The sequence below is a fragment of the Strigops habroptila genome, chromosome 4 (assembly GCF_004027225.2).
Source record: "Strigops habroptila isolate Jane chromosome 4, bStrHab1.2.pri, whole genome shotgun sequence".
Lineage (NCBI taxonomy): Eukaryota > Metazoa > Chordata > Aves > Psittaciformes > Psittacidae > Strigops > Strigops habroptila.
The window spans coordinates 24,838,784-24,860,451 of NC_046358.1; the positions used below are offsets into that span (position 1 = coordinate 24,838,784).

The following is a 21,668-nucleotide window of genomic DNA, read 5'->3' on the forward strand; positions in this document are numbered from 1 at the left end:
TTAAGGAAAATATTTTTATTTGGTGTTATTTCCAGAATGCAGCAGTCCTACTCCTGGCCCTGGAAAAGAATGGGAAGAATATGTACAGATTCGCTCACTTGTAGAGAAAATTCGCAAAAAACAAAAAGGTAAATGCAAAAGACTATAAGATAAGGGTGCCTCAGAGTATTGATTAGCCTAAAGAATTGTCTGTTGACAGCTAAAAGGAATATTGCTGTTATTATATAAGTATTATGAAATCCTATTACTTTGTGACAAAAAAATATCTTAATTCTCTGGCATGCAGTTGCTTTTTGTACTTGCAGGTGTTTCTGAAACACTCTGGTGGGCGTGACACTGGCATTAACCATTTTAATACTTAGAATTCTGAGTGAATATCAAACAGGTGATCATGTGATAATTCCATCTTATAAGTAGAAAGAAAAAGGAGCTTGAGATTGTGATGAGAGGACAATCTGAAGGACTAGAAGTAAAAATCCTTTGAGAATAATAGGCCTTTTTGATTCCTGATTGCATAGCCTGCCCCTCTGCCTCTATGAATCTGAACATTTTGAATTAAATTTCATGATTATTTTAATATGAACACTTTACTGGATATGAAAAATGTTTTCAGCAATTCAACATCATGACATTAAAGCATAACAATATAAATATTATGTAAATGGACAAAATAAAGACATCAGCTAATAAATCTGCTATAAATCAAGTACATAATTAAAATAAATACCTATAGTACCACAGTTAATATGGAGCTTTATTGCCATTTTTTGTAACTTTTAAGGTATACTTATTTTTCACACTACAACAGTTTTCTTCCAGTATGTTCTGCAACAACTATCTGTTGTTGATACTTTATTTTCATATTAGCTTTGTTTTTACTCGGAGATATGTTCTAAAAAAATGCTTTTAATGTAATTTTAGTAAAAATAACCTCTTTTATGACTGAGCAATAACTTTTTAACCTTGGAATGAATAGATTTGGTCTGGACATACCTGACAAAGTCCTGAAACAATTCTTTCTTCTCTGGTATTTATACAGTGATGGCAAAAAAGCCAGACTGCAATTAAAATGGAGTTTGAGTGGTTTGTGTATTTGCTTGATAAAGCAAGTACTTAGAGGCTTGAAATGTCCTTTCACACCTGTTTTTAATGTATTTTGACTGATGCATAAAATCTTTATAAAAGAATTCGAAGCCTCTGAAGATCAGATATTGGCAGAGGTCATATGGAAAATAGATGATACCATTTGAGTGACTGCATCCCGTAGCTGTGTGGAGATGAACTTGATTCATTGTTTTGCTGTCCCATAAACAGCTTCTATAAACTTATGGTAGATGTCCATGTTCTTATGATGCAATACATGTGTAAAACATAATTTGGGTTAACAAGAACAGAGTTAGCTTTGGGATTGGCCTGTTTATCAGCTGCACCAGAAAGACCGAACCATCCATGGGCAAAATGGCTGCTGGCAGAGGTGGTAAAATTAATATAACAGTATTATGTTAACAAAGCATTAATTTTTTTTTCCTTGAAAGATGCAAAACCTAGTAACCACAACACTGTTGACATACAAATATCTTTTAATGTAACACTTTTACAGACATAATGTGAATATTACGCTCTCTTTCAAAACCATTTTTTAATGGAACATAGTAATGTATACTACACATACACAGTTTTCTAGCTTAATAAAGGCTTTAAACAATTAGCAAAGGAAATATAAATTGCTGTTGGGAATTGAGATGTACAAATGAATATATATTGCCTAAAGTGTTGTACTTCATACTTTTTTTTAATAGACCACTGGCTTGCAGAACATGGACTAAAATGAGCTTGGTTATAGAAAACTTTTAATGTGAAAACTGAATATTTCTACTTTCTAAAATTTTTTCTCAACTCATTAGCAAAATCTTAAAGCTATTTTTCCAATATGGATTTTCATCAGGATAGCTATATTGTGTTCAGTATAGAAATAAATTGTTCCCCAATTTGTAGATGGTGCTTATAATTTAAAGGAGCTGCTCTTTTTAATTTGGTAAAATGTGTTAAGTGTCAGACCACATCATGTGTGAGGAACAGAAGTATATATGAATAGATATGAATTCATATATGAATATATGAATTTCAGAGATGCCTACAGAATGGTTCCAAATACAAGCTGGAGGTTAAAGACTTCCAGTAGCCTTATTTAATATTTGCTTTTCAACCCTTATCAAGTAGGAAATGTTGGAAATCAAAAGAGCAAAGTCCTGGACAGTATAAACACCTATAAAGTTCTGTGGAAGCTATGCAATTAGTCTTATGAGGTTTGTAAGGCTTTAATTCTGGATATATTCCACAGAAAATGGCATACTGAAGGGAGGATGAAATAAAGCAGAAATGCCAACTTTAAGGAAAAAAAAAAGAAAAAAAGACCAAAACACTGTACCACATTCTCATTTCATTCAAAAAAACCCTTTATCAATATTGAGTTTTTATACTGCATCATCAAAGACTATAGTTTTAGATGATACTTGCACTTTTAACTGCAAATTTGATTGGTCTGGGGGCTTGAAGTTCATGGTTTGGAGGGGGAGGAAAATTTCAAATACCCTAATGCTTCTTTTCTGAAATCTCTTTAATCTAAAGATGTATTTATCACCTGTACTTAACCAAAATATCTTTGGATGTAAGCAACTTGATGATGACATTTTCATAGAATCACACAATGGTTTGGGTTGGAAAGGACCTTAAGATCATCTAGTTCCAACCCCCCCGCCATGGGCAGGGACACTTCCACTAGACCAGGTTGCTTAAGGCCCCGTCCAGCCTGGCCTTCAACACTGCCAGGGATGGGACATTGACAGCTTCCTTGGGCAACCTGTGCCAGTGTCTCACCACCCTCAGTAAAGAATTTATTCCTTATGGCTAACCTAAATCTCCCCTGCTTAAGTTTTATCACTCATAACATGGCCTGAGCATTTCGGGAGCATATGGACACTTTTAACATGATCAGACGTGAGTTTGGGTTGAAAAGAACAAGAGACAAAGTACAAAAGGAACTGGTTGAGTGTAGCCAGGAACTATAATGCATAGGTTCAAATCAGATGACAGAAAAGGGGAAAACTGAGAAAATGAATGAGGCTTGTGATTTCACAGGTGGATCATGTTTCTGTTGGAGAAGTAAAGCATAAAAATTTGGACAAGCTCTGTGTTGTTGGGAAGATGATCAGTCCTTAGTTGTTTCAGAAAATCCACGTGCTACAGGAAAAAGCTAACTGCCTTGTATGTGAGAGAAGAAGCTTGAGATCTGCTTACTGTAATTTCCAGTGCTGAATTAATGAAATTGCAGCTGCCTCTCAAATTCCTCCTTGTGTCTGTATTAACATGTGGTGATGATTGCATTTATCATCAGTATTAAGCTGGAAAATATTTTTGCTCAGCTTATTTAAAAGGGAAAGTGTAGGGAGTCTTCATATTTCATCGCAGCTCAGTTTAGGTGGTTGTGTTTTTAAGATGACTGATAAGCCAATTTGGCAGATTTAAGATTTCAGCAGTTTAAGTTTGTGAAAATTGGGTATGACACTTACATGCTATTGACTAACACTTAACAAAGACCACTTCTGACTCAGCCACTTCACAGTAGAACTGCTGCGGGATAGCAGGTTGCTTTACATATGCATTTATATTGAGCTTCTTTTATCTTATTTCTGCATTTGTTTTTAAAAAATTGTGTATGTAGGTTTGTCTGTTGTCTTTGATGGAAAAAGAGATGACTATTTCCCTGAACTGATAAAGTGGGCAACTGAAAATGGAGCATCCACAGAGGGTTTTGAAATAGCTAACTTTGAAGAGGAGGGGTTTGGTTTGAAAGCAACAAGAGAGATAAAGGTAAGCATGTGAACGTTTGGCTTAGATTAGAAAATTGTGCTTGGAATGTAGCTGAAGAGCTCTGAAACACTTACTACCTTCTCTCCCCCCTTCTAACTGCTTATGAAACTCCTGTCCAATCTGTGTGCTTGAAATAAATTTATTGATAAAATTGAGTGTTGTTTTTTGACTATTGGATAGTAATGTGAATTTTTAATTGGTCTTTTTTTCTCTCTGTTGCCTATATTCTTTACCTAATCACTAGAATACTCTACCTCATTGATACATCCCTGTCTTCCATGTTTACTAAATACTTAGTCTCTTCTCCTCTCTTTTTTCGTGTCCCTTCTTTCAAAGCACTGGGCTTTTTGCCTCAGAAAGAGGTATTTGCAGTACTTAATTTCCAGGAAAAATGAAAAAAAAACCCCAAAACCCCAACCAAACCCAAAACAAATTACCTGACAATTGTAAAGAATATCTTTTGATCATCAGGTAAGGAATAGAGACATACACAGCTAGCTAACTGTTAAAAGATAAGCATTTAAGATTGCCTCATTCCATTCCCATTTTACAGATGGGAAAGAGCTTTGAGGAACAGTCAGTTGCTGTAGAAATAATATTAGAAAACAAAAATATTATCTTGATTTTAGGGCTTTAATAGCAAGTAGTTGATAAGGCTAGCATTACTGGTTGATAAAAATCTGAAGAGTAGTTCTAAAATAAGAATGGGCAATGTGAAAAACCTCTACTGGGAGAAAATATTTGATCACATAGTTAATAGCAATATAATCTGGTAGCTTTGAGGTTGTGTGGGCAATCTACATGTTAGCAGTTCCAAACTGAAGCACTTTATTTTGTAATCTAAGTCTTTGTTTTGAGCTTTGTGTAGTGCAGACTGGAACAGTTGGTTACCACAATGTAAAAGATAGCATGTTTGTTTAATTTGCAGTGGAAGAGAAAGAGGAATTTTGGTTCACAATAATTTTGACTTAAAAAAAAAAAACAAACCCAAAAAAACCCCCAACCCAACCTTTAATTAAAGATGATGCAGATTTGAGACACTTGGGCATATCATATAAATGCTAACTGACCCTCTGTGCTTTTTTTTTTTTTTTAACTTTCTGTAGGCTGAAGAGCTGTTTCTGTGGGTTCCTAGAAGACTGTTGATGACAGTTGAGTCAGCTAAAAATTCAGTACTAGGTAAGGCCTTAAAGTCCCTAAGCAAGAAGTTGATCTGTATGGGATCATTAAGTAGAAGAAATTAATTTTTTAGCTGATCTCCTTTATTACAGGACTTGCTTATCATGCCAACCATAGGGTTTAGAGTACCTAGCAACTTGAAGTGTCAGTGAAAAGAATTTAATTTTCCCTTTGTTTATGGCGGAGTGCACTAGTACATGAGACATTTACAGTGTCAAATAACTTGCAGCATAATACAATGTGGACAGCTAAATATTCTAGAAACCTGAAAAAGCTGCGGGTTTGGGTTTGTTTTGTTTTTCTAAATTCTTACGTGTTATCTCATCATGTTCATTTAAAGTAAATCTACGATGCTAGTTTCCTTAGGCAATTAACTTAGTGCATCATCTTTCTGGGTTAATTCAGGATCGCTGTATTCTCAAGATCGAATTCTTCAAGCCATGGGCAATATAACATTGGCATTCCATCTTCTTTGTGAGCGAGCCAACCCCAACTCTTTCTGGCTGCCCTACATCCAGACACTTCCCAGTGAATATGATACTCCTCTCTATTTTGAAGAAGATGAAGTGCAGTATCTTCAGTCAACTCAGGCCATACATGATGTTTTTAGCCAATATAAAAATACAGCTCGACAGTATGCTTATTTCTACAGGGTTATCCAGGTAAGCATCTTAAATGTAATATATAGTATATGTTGTTCTCATGATGATGATTGAGGAAGGTGTGAAAACAGTGATGCTAAATAATAGAGCAAGTGTATTGCTTTTAAAGGTTTGAATCATTAAAGCAATTTCCTGCTGTTTTTTGAACTGCTGTTACAATTTCACAGATCAGTAGGCTTATGAATATGTAAGAATGTATTTAGTTGGTTGAGAGGGGTGATTACTGCCTTTTGTTTAGCATTGGGTGAGGCTTCATCTGGAACACTGTACAATTCTGGGCCCAGCAGTACAAGAAACATGTTGACAAACTGGAATGAGATCAGAGGAGGGCTATTAAGATGTCATTTGCTTCAGCCCTTTATCCATACAAGGAGAGACTAAGGGAGCTGGATTTTTTTATTTTGAGGAAAATGAGATAAGGGATGATCCAGTTACTGTTTTCAATTGCTACTGATAGCCCATCTCAGAAGTTTGCCTGTGGGAAGTCGGGCTAGGTGACCTGCAGAGACCTACAACCTATGCCTCTATGACTCGTAAAATGTATAGTCTGCAGTAAACAAAGTAAAATTGTAATTGTTATTGACATAGAATAAAACCATTATGTGTGTTGTATTTCCAGCGACGTGGATTAACTCTTATTTTCTATTCTATTTAACACAATTATTTTGGTTGCTTTCAAATAAAAATATAAACCCATCTGGTAACTATTTGAGTATGGGGAGGCTTGAGATGGGTGAACTTTTCATCATGTTCTGAATTAATGATTTAAATTGAGTTTCTCAGAACTGTTACTCTGATGCTTAGAGATAATGGATGTTGTAAGTGAATGGTGATGTAGTGTTGTCAAGGTAGTACTTAATGTCCAAATATCCGAAGCTTTTTGTGTCACAATCTGTAAAAAGTGTATAACTCTACTTGAATTTCCACGATTGTGTGATCTACAGACATTTCTTTTTTTTTGGCCATAGGAGACGTCAGAAGACAAAACAATTCTGTTCTCCTTTAACATTATCAGAGTTGCAAAGCTTTTCTATTACCTATTTTAAGTCCACAAAATTAAATAATTTTGCATAGCTGTTTGGTGTTTGAAGAACTTAATATATTTCAGATACAGTGTCAATTTATCAAGTATAAGGAGTGGAGGAATACATTTTGAAAACCAAAGTTATGAAAATAGTGTGTGAAAACCAAATAAGAGGCACTTAATTTTGAGGCAAGGAGTATGGTACGAACAATGGGTTTGATATAGGGAAGGAATAAAATCCTTCCTTCCAGGTGTCACAATTCAGGAAACGATAGTTTAGCTAATCTCTTTTCTTGCCATGTCCTATTCTAGGCTGCCAGTCAACGCTTGACCTTCCAGCTTTTCACTTTGCTTCTCAAAGTATACTGTCTCAGCAGACAGAACTCCTAAATTTTTTATCTTTAGAATGTCTTTTTACCCCTAAATAGTTCTACTGTTTTCAAAGAGTTATTAAGCAGAATATTGTGTAACATTATCCAGTTCTTCCAACTGCTATTCATGCTCTTGCATGTGCTTGATCAGACAGCTAAACTCTCACTATGGCTAGTTCCATCATTTTCATTGACTAATCCTGCACTAGTAATATTATGTGAGAGGTTATGTGGTCACAAGATTAGTTTAGCAAAAAAAAAAAAATAAAATACAGTTCTACAGAGAAATGAGATCTGGAATAAAACCCTGGATTTTGACTGCCATGTGTCCAGTGTTTCAGAACCACTTCTCAGTGATTGATTAATGCATGAAGACTGATATCAAAGTGATGCAAACACAGCTGAAGAATGTATATAAAATGCAGTGGTGTAACATCAGTGAAGCATGAGATACCTATTAAATGAAAAGCAGCTTAAATGTTTGACAAAACGTTTTTGTTGTGAAAGTAACAATTTGTTACAATTTGTTACAATTGCTTTCATAACAAACTTGTTATTTTTGCAACTTGTTATGCACATGAGTAATTTCGTGTGGCATGTACTCACTGTATCTCCTGTTGTCTCTTGAACTTAATCAAAGATCATTTGTACAGCACTTAAGCTAATGTGGTCCAAGTAGTGCCTCACTAAAAAATAAGTTATATTCTGCATCAAAGTCCATGCAAAGAAAATAATATACATGAGATGACATTAGGAGCAGACTGTCTTTGGAAGCCCAGTGATGGTGATCTGCTGTACTTGGTAACAAGCCTTTAATACTCTGCACTTATATTTTCTGCATTTACAGTTCTATGGAAGCTGATATGGCAGCTCATAGAAGAAAATTTCTCAGTCTGAGATTGTTGAGACTGATTCAGTTCAGTTCGATCTACAGCAGTGGGAAACCTTTGTGGAAATAGTGTTTAAATAAATTACTATATTCTCTTTGAGCTTCATATTAGTGTACCCAAGAAAGTGGTTAGTACTATACTGTTGCCTTTTGTATGAACTGTTAAAATGTAGGTTCTGGTCACTTATAGTCAGAAATCAGACCAGATAATAATAGACCAGATTTTTTCTTGTTCTTCTGACAAATTGTTTTTATTACTTGTGTTCTTGTATAATACAGCTGTTGTTTCATGTTGAACGTGAGCATGAAGGTAGGTAGGGTAGGAATAATTTGCTTTATTTACTTGTTCTTTGGAGATTGAGTGGTAATAAATATTAGGCAAATTGTAGGTATGTTCTGATTGTTTGGTGCCATTCACTGCCACATAACCACAGTTTCAGCTGAATATTTCTTTAGTACTTTTCAGTAAATGTCACAGTAGGAAGATAGATAATTTCAGCTGTCTCCAGGAGTGCCAAGTGAATGTGCTGGGTACCTATTATTAATGCTTTTGATGAAAACTCTGGGAAAAGTTTCAAAACTTCTTGATTTCTATTTCTCCTCTCAAAAAAAAAGAGCTTCTAATTTATAAATGGTGGAGGAAAAAAAGTCTGGGGGGAGGGAGGGAAGCCTCTTCCTTAAAACAAAGTACCATTTTCCACTGCTTAGAAAAGCTTAAATGAATTTTGGTATCATCTTGCATGCACTTATTTTATGAACAAAGTTGACCCACAAAATACTTGTGCTAAGGGTAATTCATGAGCATGTAGAAAAGGGAAGGAGAGGTGGTAAGAGAAAAATTCATCATATAAATGGAAACAAAGCAAAGCAAAACCACTTTCCTGTGAAAGGCAGTATAAAGCTCTGTAAGCTTTATGAAAGTGAATGCTAGTTTTGTGTATACCATAATTTCATTTGCTGCTGCTACTACTATTTTTGCATAAGTGTTTTAATGAAAGCTGTCTTGTGTGAACAGGATTTTGATATTGCTTCAGGTATGCAGACTAGTATTTTTTAAAATTTACAAATATACTTTTTGTAATCCAAAAATCTTATGTAATGCATAAATCTTCAACATATTTATTTTCTTGATAGCTATAAATCTTCTAAATATTTTCTCGATAGCTACAAATCTTCTAAATACTTATTTTCTTGATAGCTATTCTACTGCAGAAAGTAAAACTAGTAGCATCTTAAGGTTGTTTTGATATTTGGAGACACTGAAAAAGGGAATATTTTGTGCAGGCAAAATATCTTCATTCCTTTGTAGCATTTTTAGTCTGCAAAATGTTTCTAATGGCTGGAGAAATAAAAGAGCTAACAAATAATTTCTTCAAATGCTTCATTTTCCTTCCAAACAGGATTGCTAGACTGTTATTAAAATAATTTGGCGTCTGATAGGTGTGCAGTTTTAAATGTTGTTTGACAAGTGTTGGTCTGTTTTATTTCCCTAGCTTCTCTGTAAGGGTGGCTTTCTCAGAATGCTGCTGTTCTAAGTCTTTCTCCATGTGCTTAGTCAGGATACAGATGAAGAATGGGCAGATTTATGAATTTCGCAGCTGTTGCAAGCTAAACCGTAGTCTGGTTTGATAAGCAGAAACAGGTGGGATGTTGAGTAGACAAAAATAAACTCTTGAGCATGTTAGCCAGGCTCTGCAAACCGCACTGACACCTTTCTAAGCATATGTAATCTGATAACTAAAAAATAGTTAGTTCTTACAGATAGACTTTAAAGGCATATTTGGCCTCTGCATTGCTACCAAAGTACAATGAATGGTCAAAAGAGTACCTTCATTGCAGCAGACATGTAGTTTGCAAAGTGTTTTTGTAGCTTGATCCAAAGAGAAATTTTGTAAACTGCAGGGTTATTTCTTCCCCTGAAAGGTGTGTGTGTGACTTCCGTTAACATTTACGGGTACTGCGTGTCTACTGAAGGGTGAACAAACACCAAATACTTACGGTTTAATGTGAATTTTTTTTTTTGTACGCTGACATGTGGTAAAATAGGCACAAGAGGGAGCCATATAGTTTACAGACATTCACAGTGAGATTATGTTCCTAAAGAAAATACAGCCAAGTTTGAACCTTTTTTAAAATAATATGCAGTGGTCTTCATGTTTGACTTTCAGTTGTATCTGTATGCCTGTTTGTAGTCCACTACAGAGAATTTTTTGTAAATCAGAACAAAGACATCAAGGAGTGCTGTTAGAGAACGTGGAAAACTATTTGTATTTTAGAATGTGCTCAAGCTCAATTTACATCTTGTATACTATGGGTCTGAAGCAGTGTTCTATCTTTTCCCCAGGTGTAGTAAAGGCTGTTATCTGCCTTATTAAAAGACAATTTTATGTGATAGTTTTAGTTAACTTTTAAAATCTTTGAAATGGTAAGTCTGAAACCAGCAGAGCCCATCAGCCAGCCATAGCTTTTGCCACGGTAGTCAGCATTCAGTGGAACTCTGTGTGTAAGTAGTGTGTGTATGTAGCTGCCCCTCATGCACTGGAAAAAGGATCAGTTTGCAGGTCTGTCCAGGATGGCAGTTTGTCATTGCTTTAGACAGTGCTTTCAGCCTGTAGTCTCTAGACCACTGGGGGACTGCAGATTTTTCTGAAGGGCATCAGCAAGCTAGCTGTCTGTAAAAACAAACAAAAATAAAACAACACAAATAATATGGGTGACGCTGTATTGGGTATCTGCTACAGGCTGCCTCATCAGGAGGAAGGAAGGAGTGGATGAAGCCTTCTACAGACAGCTAGAAATAGCCTCATGTTTGCAGGCCTTGGTCCTCATGGGGGACTTCAACCACCCCAGTATCTGTTAAATGGAAAACACAGCAGGGTATAAGCAATCCAGGAGGTTCATAGAGAGCACTGATGACAGCTTTCTGACCCAAGCAATAGAGAACCCAATGACGATAGTTAGTATTTACATCCATGTACCTCATACTTACAAACAAGGAAGGTTTTGTTGGGGATGTGAAAGTCAAAGACACCTTGGCTGCAGTGACCATGAGATGGTGGAGTTCAGGAGCTTGAAAGGAGGCAGCAGAGCAAAAAGCAAGATCACAGTGCTGGACTTCAGGAGAGCAATATTGGTGTCTTTGTGGATCTGCTTGGGAAAGTCACATGGGATAAGGCTCTGGAGGAAAGAGGGTCCCAAGAAAGAAAACATGGTTAATACTGAAGGATTGTGTTCTCCGCATTCAAGAGCAGTGCATCCATGAGCAGGAAGTCAGGCAAAAATACCAAGAGACCTGCATGGATGAACAAGGAGCTCCTGGGAAAACTCAAAGACCAAAAGGAAGCATACTGAGGGTGGAAGCAGGGACAGGTAGCCTGGGAGGAATATGGAAATACTGTCCAATCATCCAGGGATGAGATTAAGAAAGTAAAAGCCCAGCAGGAATTAAACCTGGCAAGGAATGTGAAAGGCAACCAGAACAGCTTCAATAAGTCTATGGGTGACAAAAGGATTACTATGGAGAATGTGGGCTTTCTGCTGAATGGGGCAGGGGACCTAGTGACACAGAACATGGGGAAAAAGCTGAGATATTGAATGGTGCCTTTGTCTCAGTCTTTACTGGCAAGACCAGCCTTCACGAATCCCAGTTCCCAGACACCAGGAGGAAAGGCTGGAGCAAGGAAGATGTACTCCTAGTGGAAGAGGATTGGGTCAGGGAATACTTAAGCAAACCAGACATAATTCAAGTTCGTGGGCCCTGATGGAATCCACCCACAAGTGCTGGGGGAGCTGTCTGATGTTATTGTGAGGTGACTCATGCCTGAGGGATGGGATGTCAACCAGAGGGACCTGGACAAGCTTGAGAAGTGGGCCCATGTGGACCTCGTAAGATTCAACAAGGCCAAGTGCCAAGGTCCTGCACCTGGGTCATGCAACTGCCAGGATCAAGACAGGCTGGGGGATGAAGGGATTGAGAGCAGCCCTTTGGAGGACTTGCGAGTACTGGTGGATGAAATGCTGTACATAAGCCAGCAATGTGTGCTCACAGCCCAGAAAGCCAACCATATCCTGGGCTGCATCAAAAGAAGCGTGACCAGCAGGTCAAGGGAGGTGATTCTGCCCCTCCACTACACTCTGATGAGACCCCACCTGGAGTACTGTGTCCGGCTCTGGAGCCCTCAGCACAGGAAAGACATGGACCTGTGGAGCAGGTCCAGAGGAGGGCTGCAAAGATGCTCAGAGGGCTGGAGCACCTCTGCTATGAAGACAGGCTGAGAGAGTTGGGGTTGTTCAGCATGGAGAAAAGGCTCTGGAGAGACCTTATCGTGGCTTAAAGGGGGCTTATTAGAAAGATAGGGACAAACTTTTTAGCAGGGCTTGTTGCAATACAAGGATTAATGGTTTTAAACTAAAAGAGAGTAGATTTAGATAGATACAAGGAAGAAATTTTTTATGAGGGTGGTGAGACATTGAAACAGGTTGCCCATCCCTGGAAACATTCACGGTCAGGTGAGATCATGAGCAACCTGATATAGTTGAGGATGCCCATACTCACTGCCAGGGGGTTGAACTAACTGACCTTTAAATGTCTTTTCCAACTCAAACCATTTGGTGAATTTATGACTCTTGGTGATTGGGAGAGATGCCTGAGAACAGGAGGAAAGCAAATGCCACCCCTGTCTTCAGGAAGGAGGACCCAGGGGACTACAAGCCTGTCAGCCTCACTTCAGTCCCCTGGAAGGTGCCATCCAGGGACCTTGGCAGGCTGGATAAGTGGGCTGACAGTTGAAGAAGTTCAGCAAGAAGGTCCTGCTCTTGAGGAGGAAGTGTTGCCAGCAGGTCAGGGGAGGTGATCCTTCCCCTCTGCTCAGCACTGGTGCGTACTGGACACAGAGTACTGTGTCCAGTGCTGGGCTCCCAGTACACAAGAGAGGCCAGAAGAATTTTAGAATTAAAACAAATAGAGAAAGCAAAGTCACCTGTTTAACATTTTAGCAAGTAAATTTGATTTTCTTTGACTCAGTTTTATGTTTCTTTGCTAGGTTAATGAGCAAATACTTGCAAATGCTTTCTTTGCCTTCTGTCAAGCTACTGTTACTCAAGAAGGCAGAAGCTGCCCCATGAATCACACTTTTTTTTAAAATAGAATCTTATTTGGTAGGAGTCATTAATACTTTCAGATAATATCTGTTGTCTGGTTTGTATCCAGTGTTCTGTAGGAGCACTCGTACCAATTTTCTGACTAGTGTGTACTGACATCTGGACAGCGCTTGTGAAAGTGTTATTGTAGACCCATCGTGAATACAGTCCTTGCAGGAATCTATCCAAAGATGTTTTGATCTGTTTGTGTGCATTATTGGACAGAGAACTTAATTTCCTGGAGGCTGTAATCCCTTTTGATCAGATACTAAATTTGATTTATTATTCATATAAAATTTGACTAATTGATTTAGCGTGAATGAAATTCTAAAATCCAGTTATTAGCTGTTGGGCACTGCAATATCATTTTAGTTAGGACGCTTTAACACATGAAGTTCTAGATCTCAAAATAATATTATAGCTTCTTTAAAATCTGGTATCACATTTGACTCATCAATATTGGGTATATTAGGTGAGATTTCACGTCTCTAGCTTAATTTTGACACCAGTTTTTGAAGTTGCGATGATACTTTCAATATGACTTATGCTGCTCTTTCGTTATTTTTCTGTTCTGTTTCTGATCTATCCTATTCTAATAAGCATATGATTTTCCAGGTCAGCGTGAAGTACAACGTCTGGTGTCTCTCTGTACTTGGCTTTAAGATACCACCATTTAACTTCCATGTGCTAAATAACATTTGAGTTGAATGCAGAGAACTATACTGCCTTTTAAAACACTCTTAAGATATTCAAATGTTTGGAAGTTGTTTATTATTTTTAAGTTGATCTAATAGAGAATATTTTAATACTTCTAAGGAGTTCAACCAGTATGCAGTTAAAAGCAAATATATTTGGAAGCAGAATACAGTTTTGATCATGTATCAGGTAGGTCCTTGGGGTTCTCACTTCCCCCCTGACTTGATTTATACTCATTGGCATGCTAGTCAAATAGCCTTTTCCAGAAGTGATGTCAGTGACACTCTAAACAATGGGTGGAAGAAAGATGTCACAGTTTAATCCCTATAAAATCTTTCCCTTTTGTTCCCTTGTCTACTATACATGTTACCTTAAGGAGAAATTTAAAATTCCATTGAGTGGGCAGTTACAAAGGTAAAATTGTGTTGCTATTTGATTTGCTTTGTCTGAATTTCAACGCCTGAGTTGTTTTGCTTGATCAATAATAAATCAATAGGCAGTTAATAATGGAACATATTTATGCCTTTCTGTGTTCTTCCTCTCTGTGAAGGCCAAAATATTGCATTAATCTGTTTTGCTGGCAGCAAACTGAAGATTGACTGTATGCTTGTACCACTTAGTGTATCTAGTGTAAGGTGGTTTAGACTTTGCAAACATGTGCCAAATTCCTGATTTTTGTGTCACTTCTGGTATATCCCACCCCCAGCTATGATGACAGTAATGGCAGATCCTGGGGCTTCACTGGGCCATTCCTGTGGCTGCCCCTCCCCATCACAGAAGCAGCTACAGGCTTCACTGAGTTGCGTCTGTCCATCTCAGACAAATGAAGAGCTCAAGTCCTTGTGTGGGTAGGAGGTCTGCTGCCTTCTTCCCCTGTTCCTTCCTTGCCTTCCACAGGAACACGGTGACAGCTCTGGGCTTTCAGCCAGCCGGACACAGGAGGAGGTGTTTGGCTGTTCGGGCAGCATTTGCTCCTCAAACAGCTGTTCCCTATCTCCTCCAAGGAAAAGGTGGCAGGCCATATGGAGGTATCCTGTGGTCCAGATTCAGCCGATGGGCGCCAGTTGGACTGTGATGGCCTAGATCAGAATACCGGCACGTCCTACTTGATGTCTGCTATTTCTTACAGTCAAAATGTTTTAAAGTTGGAGGACAGACAGGATAAAACATATCTTTCTGGATATAGACGTTTTCTTTATTCGGACATTTCATTGTTAAGATCTCCTAGTCGGTAGGTTTTAATTTATTTTATATATTGAGTGGTTTGGATTCTGTTATACTAGCCCAAACGCCCTCTTTCCTCTGGAGAAGCAGAGATGTACTTCAAAACGTATATGCCAGTGCTAAACAAAATCTGCTTCTGCACGGTTTAAACTCCATTTGGGAGGAATACTACGTTCTGTTGTTAGTATTATGGGCTTTTAAGGCATTTTTTTGGAAGATGGAGTTCTCAACCACTCTCCTGGTTGAGAATGCAGATAAGCATCTGTTTTTACAGCCAATAGAGTGGAGAGGGGGTTTTGTTTGCTCTTCTGTTGGTTGCTTTTATTTTTATTTTTTAACTGAGTTGCACTTTCTGGGGCAGTTGAGTTTATCCCCAGAGTTGCTGTCTGTGTCTTGTGGAAGTGAGTGCCTCAGCAGACATCAGGAGATCATCACGCACTTACACGTATACTTTCTCATATAAAGTTTGTACTTATTGTGCGGATTTAATATTTTTCCTGATATAACAGCAGTTACAAATGTTCCATAAATTTAAAATATGATAACAAGCTGATGTTTCTTAGAATGGAATACTCAAAGGATGTATTCTTTAAGCACTGCAAAATTATACAGGGGACTTATCTTTGTTAAAATTAGTAATTTAACTAAATTACAAAGTGGATTATCCTCTTCAGTCAGACCCAATGCTAATACTCCACACAGTAGGAGATTGATAATGTTGCTAAGTAAACCAAAGTTTATTTTCTTCTACTATGGTTTGAATGCGAGTTGAAGAGTAAGTGGTAAGTTTTTAGCATGTGTCTGTACTGTAGTCTTAGTACATCTGGTTCCAGGACTCACCATGCCCCATGTGCCATGCTGGTTGTGCAGTGCTGTACCTTGGTTGTAAGATGCTTATGATCCAAGCTTCCACCTAAGTGGCTTCTGGTATGATCTGTAACCTTGAGTCGTTGATTCACAGGTAACAAAATTTTGGCCATACTGCATAATATTAATGCTTGTTAGGAAACTCTTTGGATGTGGAGTGGTTGTGAATAGGAAATACTGTCCCTGTCCTTTTAAAGAAGTTCACTTCAGGCTTTCCATCACAGCATTTTATTTGTGATTTACTGAATTAGTAGTAGAATTGTGTGATGAATTTGTGCATGAACATAGTGCACATGTGTTGCACTAAACAAAATGAACAACGTAAACCTTGTACCTCAGGAGGAGACTAAAGAGTAAATGACATCTTGTGGTATGCAGGCATAGACCCTTGTGAGGAAGCAATTTACTGTAGCTGTGTTACTGTACCTTACTGTATCTTACTGTGTGAATGAAGTACTGCATACTTATGAGCTTATCAATCTAAGGCTCAACATGAACACTAAAGTCATATTTTGTTAGGAGATTTGCCACACAAGATAATGGACCTAGTGTATCTTTCTATTCACATGAATGGGGACAGTTGGGAGGGTGGTCTCATTGCAAAACATGTCCAGTCTTAGGCCAGCTTGCTCTCCCACTTCGTCTCATTGGCCCCTAGTGGAGCTACATTCAGAGCTAAGTGATTTTGCAAAAGGACAGGAAAAGGTATAGAAAAATTTGTGTCATATCTGAGTACCTTCTTTTCTGAGAAAGATTAGTATTTTAGAATCTTGTATGTTAGGAAGTTTTCTGTAAATGGTGTGATCAAGAAATACATGTTAAGAAGTCCATCACTGTCTTGCCTCTGTTTAATAAAGGAGATGCCACAGGTTTGTAGGGAGGGTGCTCATTTGCAGCTGGTTCAAAATTTCTGTGTACTCAATCAGCTAACTGGTAATGTCCCGTTTGCACATAAAGTGGGTTTTCAGTCCTTCAGACTCCTGAGGTAGTAGTTGGTGCCATGGCTTGAGTTGTCTGTTATGCCACTGCTGTCACATTAACTAAAACCAATTTTTGCAGGTAGAAGGTACAGTAAAAGGTGCAGTTAAATTCCATTGCACCAGAAGGAGTCATTCCACTCTGCTTCCGCTACATGAATCCCCTAATAGCCTGGAACAGTACTTTCTTTTGTATATTGGCAGAAAGTAAATAAAAATTGCGGACATAAAGAATAAGCAAGAATGTTATTTAAATTTAATAAGTTTCAATCCTGTGGCACCTTTTTAATTTCAAGATTTGTTCTATTAAGTTTTGCAAAGTAGGATGATCTTTCTTCGGTTAGAAAAGTCATATAACCGCACAAGTTTGTGGACCTAATTCCTAGTGCTTCATGAATTGGGCTGTTTGAAAATTCCAGAGCATTCTTCTGTAGTTATTAACTGTTATTACAAAGTAAAATAATCTTGGCTTTTTCTCCTGTCTGTGGACTGACTTCACCTCATTAGCTTACGCTTCTTATATTGAATGGAAAAAGTGAATTCTTGTATCCCTATAGATCGCTAGGATCCTCCACTCTGAATTCTTTATTTTACTTAGCTTTAGGGCAGTTAAAGCCTCAGCAGCTCCACAGAGAGGAGTTTCTGTTCAAGGCTGCTGCTTCAAAGGATTTCCAAAGCAGGGAAAGGGACAGTAACCAGCAAACGCTGACAGATCTTCCTGCTTCTGGCCCTGAAAGTGTGCGTGTTGTGTGTGTTTGTGTTTTTGTACACCTACACATTGGCCTGAAACCATCAAGTAGCATCCAGCGAGGCTCAGAACAAAATCTCCCAATGTTAACGAGTACATTGGAAAGAGGGGAGAATCCACACAGAAGAGGAGGAAAAAATTGTTTGGTCAAAAAGAACAAACCCTTGGCCTTCAAGTTCAAAGAAATGAAAGTTAACAAGGTGGAAGCTTAAACTGGTTTTGGCTTTCACTGGCTTTAACCTCCATACCCTTAGTGTTTTGGGGGCTGGAAGGGGAGTGGACTGATGGCCTCAGTATAATCTCAGCACTTGGTTTGATGCTTTCCTGAGTTAGAAATGGAGCTGTCGCTACTTTAGTGGTACACAAGAGGGACATTTTTGAGGATACTGAAATCTGATTTAGTAATACTGGTACAGAGATTGCCCACAACTTTGCCCTGGACTTGTGAGTACTTGAGAGATTCTTCACAGAAATCCAACAAGCTTTGTGTCTACAAACTCAGGAAACCAACAAAACCAAGGATTTTATTGTTGTTTTTTTTAGTTATGTATTGCAGTGGAATAGTAGATGGCTCCGATGGTCAGCTTATCTTAGCTGAGGAAGTGTCTTTAAACCTAATTTTTTTTCTTACCCAGAGTATACAAGGGCTAATGGCCCAAAGGAATATACTGGCCAAAATGATTTCACACCAAAATACATCAATTCTTTTCAAGACATGTGGTAGCATAGATAGGAACACAAATTTAACACTATGTAAACTTGTACACTAATTTTAACTTTTACTCAAGACATTTTATTGCATGTTACAGTAATAGGACTTGTACTTTGCATCACTTGGTAAACAAGCAAATATTTAATTTTAATGGAAATTCCTCATCAAATTAGGAACTCTGATAAATGGAAAAATTTATGGATAAATGGATAAATTTATGGAAAGAAGTGGATAAATGAAAAATAGGAGCTTTTGCATTTTGTGATTGAATGAGGTTACTGCCTCTAATAGACTGGCCACTCTTTTACAGGAGGTTAATGCCCTCGCAAGCTGAATTGCAGAAGTAAAGGTTATGATGGCTTCTCAGACGGAAAAGCACCCAGCCTTTCCACGTTGAAACCTTGATGGTGTCCAAATAAAATCAAGCCTTCTGAGAAGTGGAGGAGTCCTCTAGCATCTAGTTTATAAGACTTGAGAATCATTATTTTGTGATGTCCATCCAAAGATGTGATGGAGAGATTATTAGTACAAAGGCCCCTATGGGGCATCAGGAGTTGTGGTTTCTTGTGAGACATTAAATATGAGACACGAACCCCTGGATATTACTGCTTCCCAGAAAAATGTCTGAAAGTGTCTTTTCCTTTTTTGCTTCCCTCCCCCTGGCTCCCCCTCCCCCCTTTTTCTCTGGTTGCCATACTGAGTAACTGGCTTCTAGTCTGATAGTGTTTTAGGTGACTAGAATAACAGTCTGTCTCTTTCCGCAGTGGCTGCAGACAATCTGGCAGCAATCACTGTTACTTTTTAATATTTCTGGTTATTTTGAGATATCCTCCAAATGTCTCAAAGAAGGCTTGGAACGTTGAAAGGGAAGGAGCATTTTTTATTTTTTTATTTTTTTTTTAGGAATAGCAGCATCAGGAGGAAAATGAAATTCAGCGTGCCACTATTTGTTTTTGCAGTGGTCATCACCCTGATTGCCAGCTCTGACAATATTTTCACAGAAAGGGTAACGAAATAGATGGTATTTGTTCTTTATAATAACTCTTTCAGTAGAATGTCAGGACCTGCATCTAAATGAATATATTTACATTTTCATGTTCCCATTTCTTATTTAAAGCTTCCCCTCCCAACTTTTTGAAACTACTTCATACAGACTTGGTAAGTTAAAATTAGGGTTCATGCAGTGGAGAATGTCACATTTCAAAGCTAATCTGTAGAGACCTAGCTGCGTGAACCTATAAAAGCTAGATCTGATTTTTTCTACGTATTAAGTGTTTGTTTAGTTTAAATATGTCTGTATCTTTTTTGATCAGCCTGAGCAATTTGCATGCTGTGCAGCAGTCATCTTCTATACTTTATTAAATATCTGTCAATTATAAATATCAAGGTTTTACATTAATGTCAAGATAGTACATCAAAAATTCATGGAATATGTGACTTTTTTCAAGGGTATTTAATACTTAATGCATTTGTGTCATTTTTCTTTCTAGATATATTGACAGGTTTTATTAAGTGTTTGTTAGGGAGATTTCATTTTTACCAAGGGACTATAAAGAGAAGCTGCATGCTAAATCAATTTTTTAATCAGAATATTGTTCTTTTTTGTGTGTCTTCAGATTGTTGTAATCTGTAGGGTTTTTTAAATTACATAGTAAAATATTCCAAGTCAGAAATCTAACATGGTCAAATATGGTGATGTATTTTAACTTTAAAATAGCTATGAAATATTGTACCATGGAATGTTATAAATATGGTGATTATGTACACTGGGAGTTTATTCTGCTTCATGCCTTTTAAGACCCTGTATTTTGTCCTTTATTGTAATTTACTAGTGGGCTTTTGTGAATGGTGTCTGGACAGTCTCCATATAGGGGCAGTAGTCCCCAAGTTTCACAGATACACAAATGGGGGGGTTGCAGAGTGTTTTGCATCCAGAATCTTTGCCCATGGGATGTGCTTTCAAGTTGACTCGTTAGAGAGGGATTACTTAACGTCAAATGAACAATTAACCTCACTGTGATCTGCTGATATAATACAGATTTTTCTTAGGGAGAGGACAACGGCAACATGTATGTATCATGCTTCCTATGTAGGTATTTGTTCCAAGTTAGGGCTGAGCATATTGGCTGCTGCTCCCCACATAGTAGGAACTGTGCACGGGCAACATGTTTGCTCTGTAAAATACTCCTTTTGCACTGTTACAGTCTCTGTAATGCCTTCTTATTTCTAGTGCGGTATTACCGTAGTAATTATCGCCATTTGGAAAATAATTTGTTCCGTGGAAAACTGCAGTTTGGGAAGAGGGAAGAGAGCAGCAAAGGGCAGAGAGGAAGGGCAGGGGCTGTCCGTGTGCATCTAACCTGGGATCTTTCTCCGGCCGTGAACTTGTCCGACCCTCGGTTCGAACTGAGGCGGCAGCGTTCATTTACCCGAAGGGAAGCTGTCCAAAACCGGGATTTCCCGATGCTGGAACAGCACCTCGGGCCGCTGCGGAGGAGCGTCGGTTGAGTTCTGTGTTTGGTGCCGCTGGGAGCGGGCGGAACGGCTGCAGGCGGTGCCGGTGGCCGGCGCTGCTCCGCTGGCGCCGGGGTTGCGCGGCGGCACCGGCAGGTGGCACTGACGGTCCGCGCGGGCGGCGTGTGGCCGCCGCCCCTCGGCCGCTCGGCACCGGCGCCCCCGGTACCCCCATCGCGCCGGGTGTCCGCGCTCGGGCCGGGAGGACTGCTCAGGGAGGGGGGGGGCGGAGAAGGGGCAGGCGCGGTGTTGGAAGCGGTGATGCGAAGCAAGGCTTGCTCCCGCGCAAGCTGGGCGCGTGGTGTGCTAAGAAACGGAACGGTGAAGAGGGGGGTTGCTTTGGGAGCCTGACTTCTCCGCTCGTGTGAAACATCTGCTTCAGGTGCTCACTGAGAGTCCGACTTACCCCAACCAACAGTAATAGATGGGAACGTTATAGTGTTTTTAAACTCACAGGCTTACATGTCTCACTGTTGGTGTTGACTCCCTGCTTAGCTCATGCCACTGCTGTGAAACAGATTAATAGTACCAGCAGTAGAAGTTGAAATTAAGTTGTCATAAAGAAATAATACAGCGTTGTGTTTGCTTGTAAGAATTACTATTTCCAGTTGAAGGCTGAGTTCCCGAGTTCATTTCTGGAATCGAGTCTGGACTGCTCTATTGCAGGGAAGCCACCTCCTGGGATGTGTTGGCTTGGGGTTCAGTTCTGGTTCTGGGTGGAATGTGTTGGTGAGAAGAAATAACTGTAAAATGTGTACAATTAAACTCGAGGGGATTTGTTATGCAGTGGCCATAG

At 38.7% G+C, this 21,668-nt stretch overlaps 1 protein-coding gene across 7 annotated transcripts in view; it reads left to right on the plus strand.

Moving 5' to 3' along the window:
* SETD3 (SET domain containing 3, actin histidine methyltransferase) overlaps window positions 1-21,668 on the plus strand; it is a 62,360-nt gene that overhangs the window by 24,590 nt on the left and 16,102 nt on the right. For 6 of the 7 annotated variants that reach the window (XM_030482259.1, XM_030482258.1, XM_030482257.1 and 3 more), the window contains 4 exons: window positions 36-128; window positions 3,722-3,870; window positions 4,977-5,049; window positions 5,455-5,711. In XM_030482259.1, the coding sequence (XP_030338119.1) occupies window positions 36-128; window positions 3,722-3,870; window positions 4,977-5,049; window positions 5,455-5,711 (572 nt within the window). Of the gene's footprint in view, window positions 1-35; window positions 129-2,883; window positions 3,200-3,721; window positions 3,871-4,976; window positions 5,050-5,454; window positions 5,712-21,668 lie in introns of those variants that run through there. The other variant, XM_030482261.1, reaches the window with a different exon arrangement.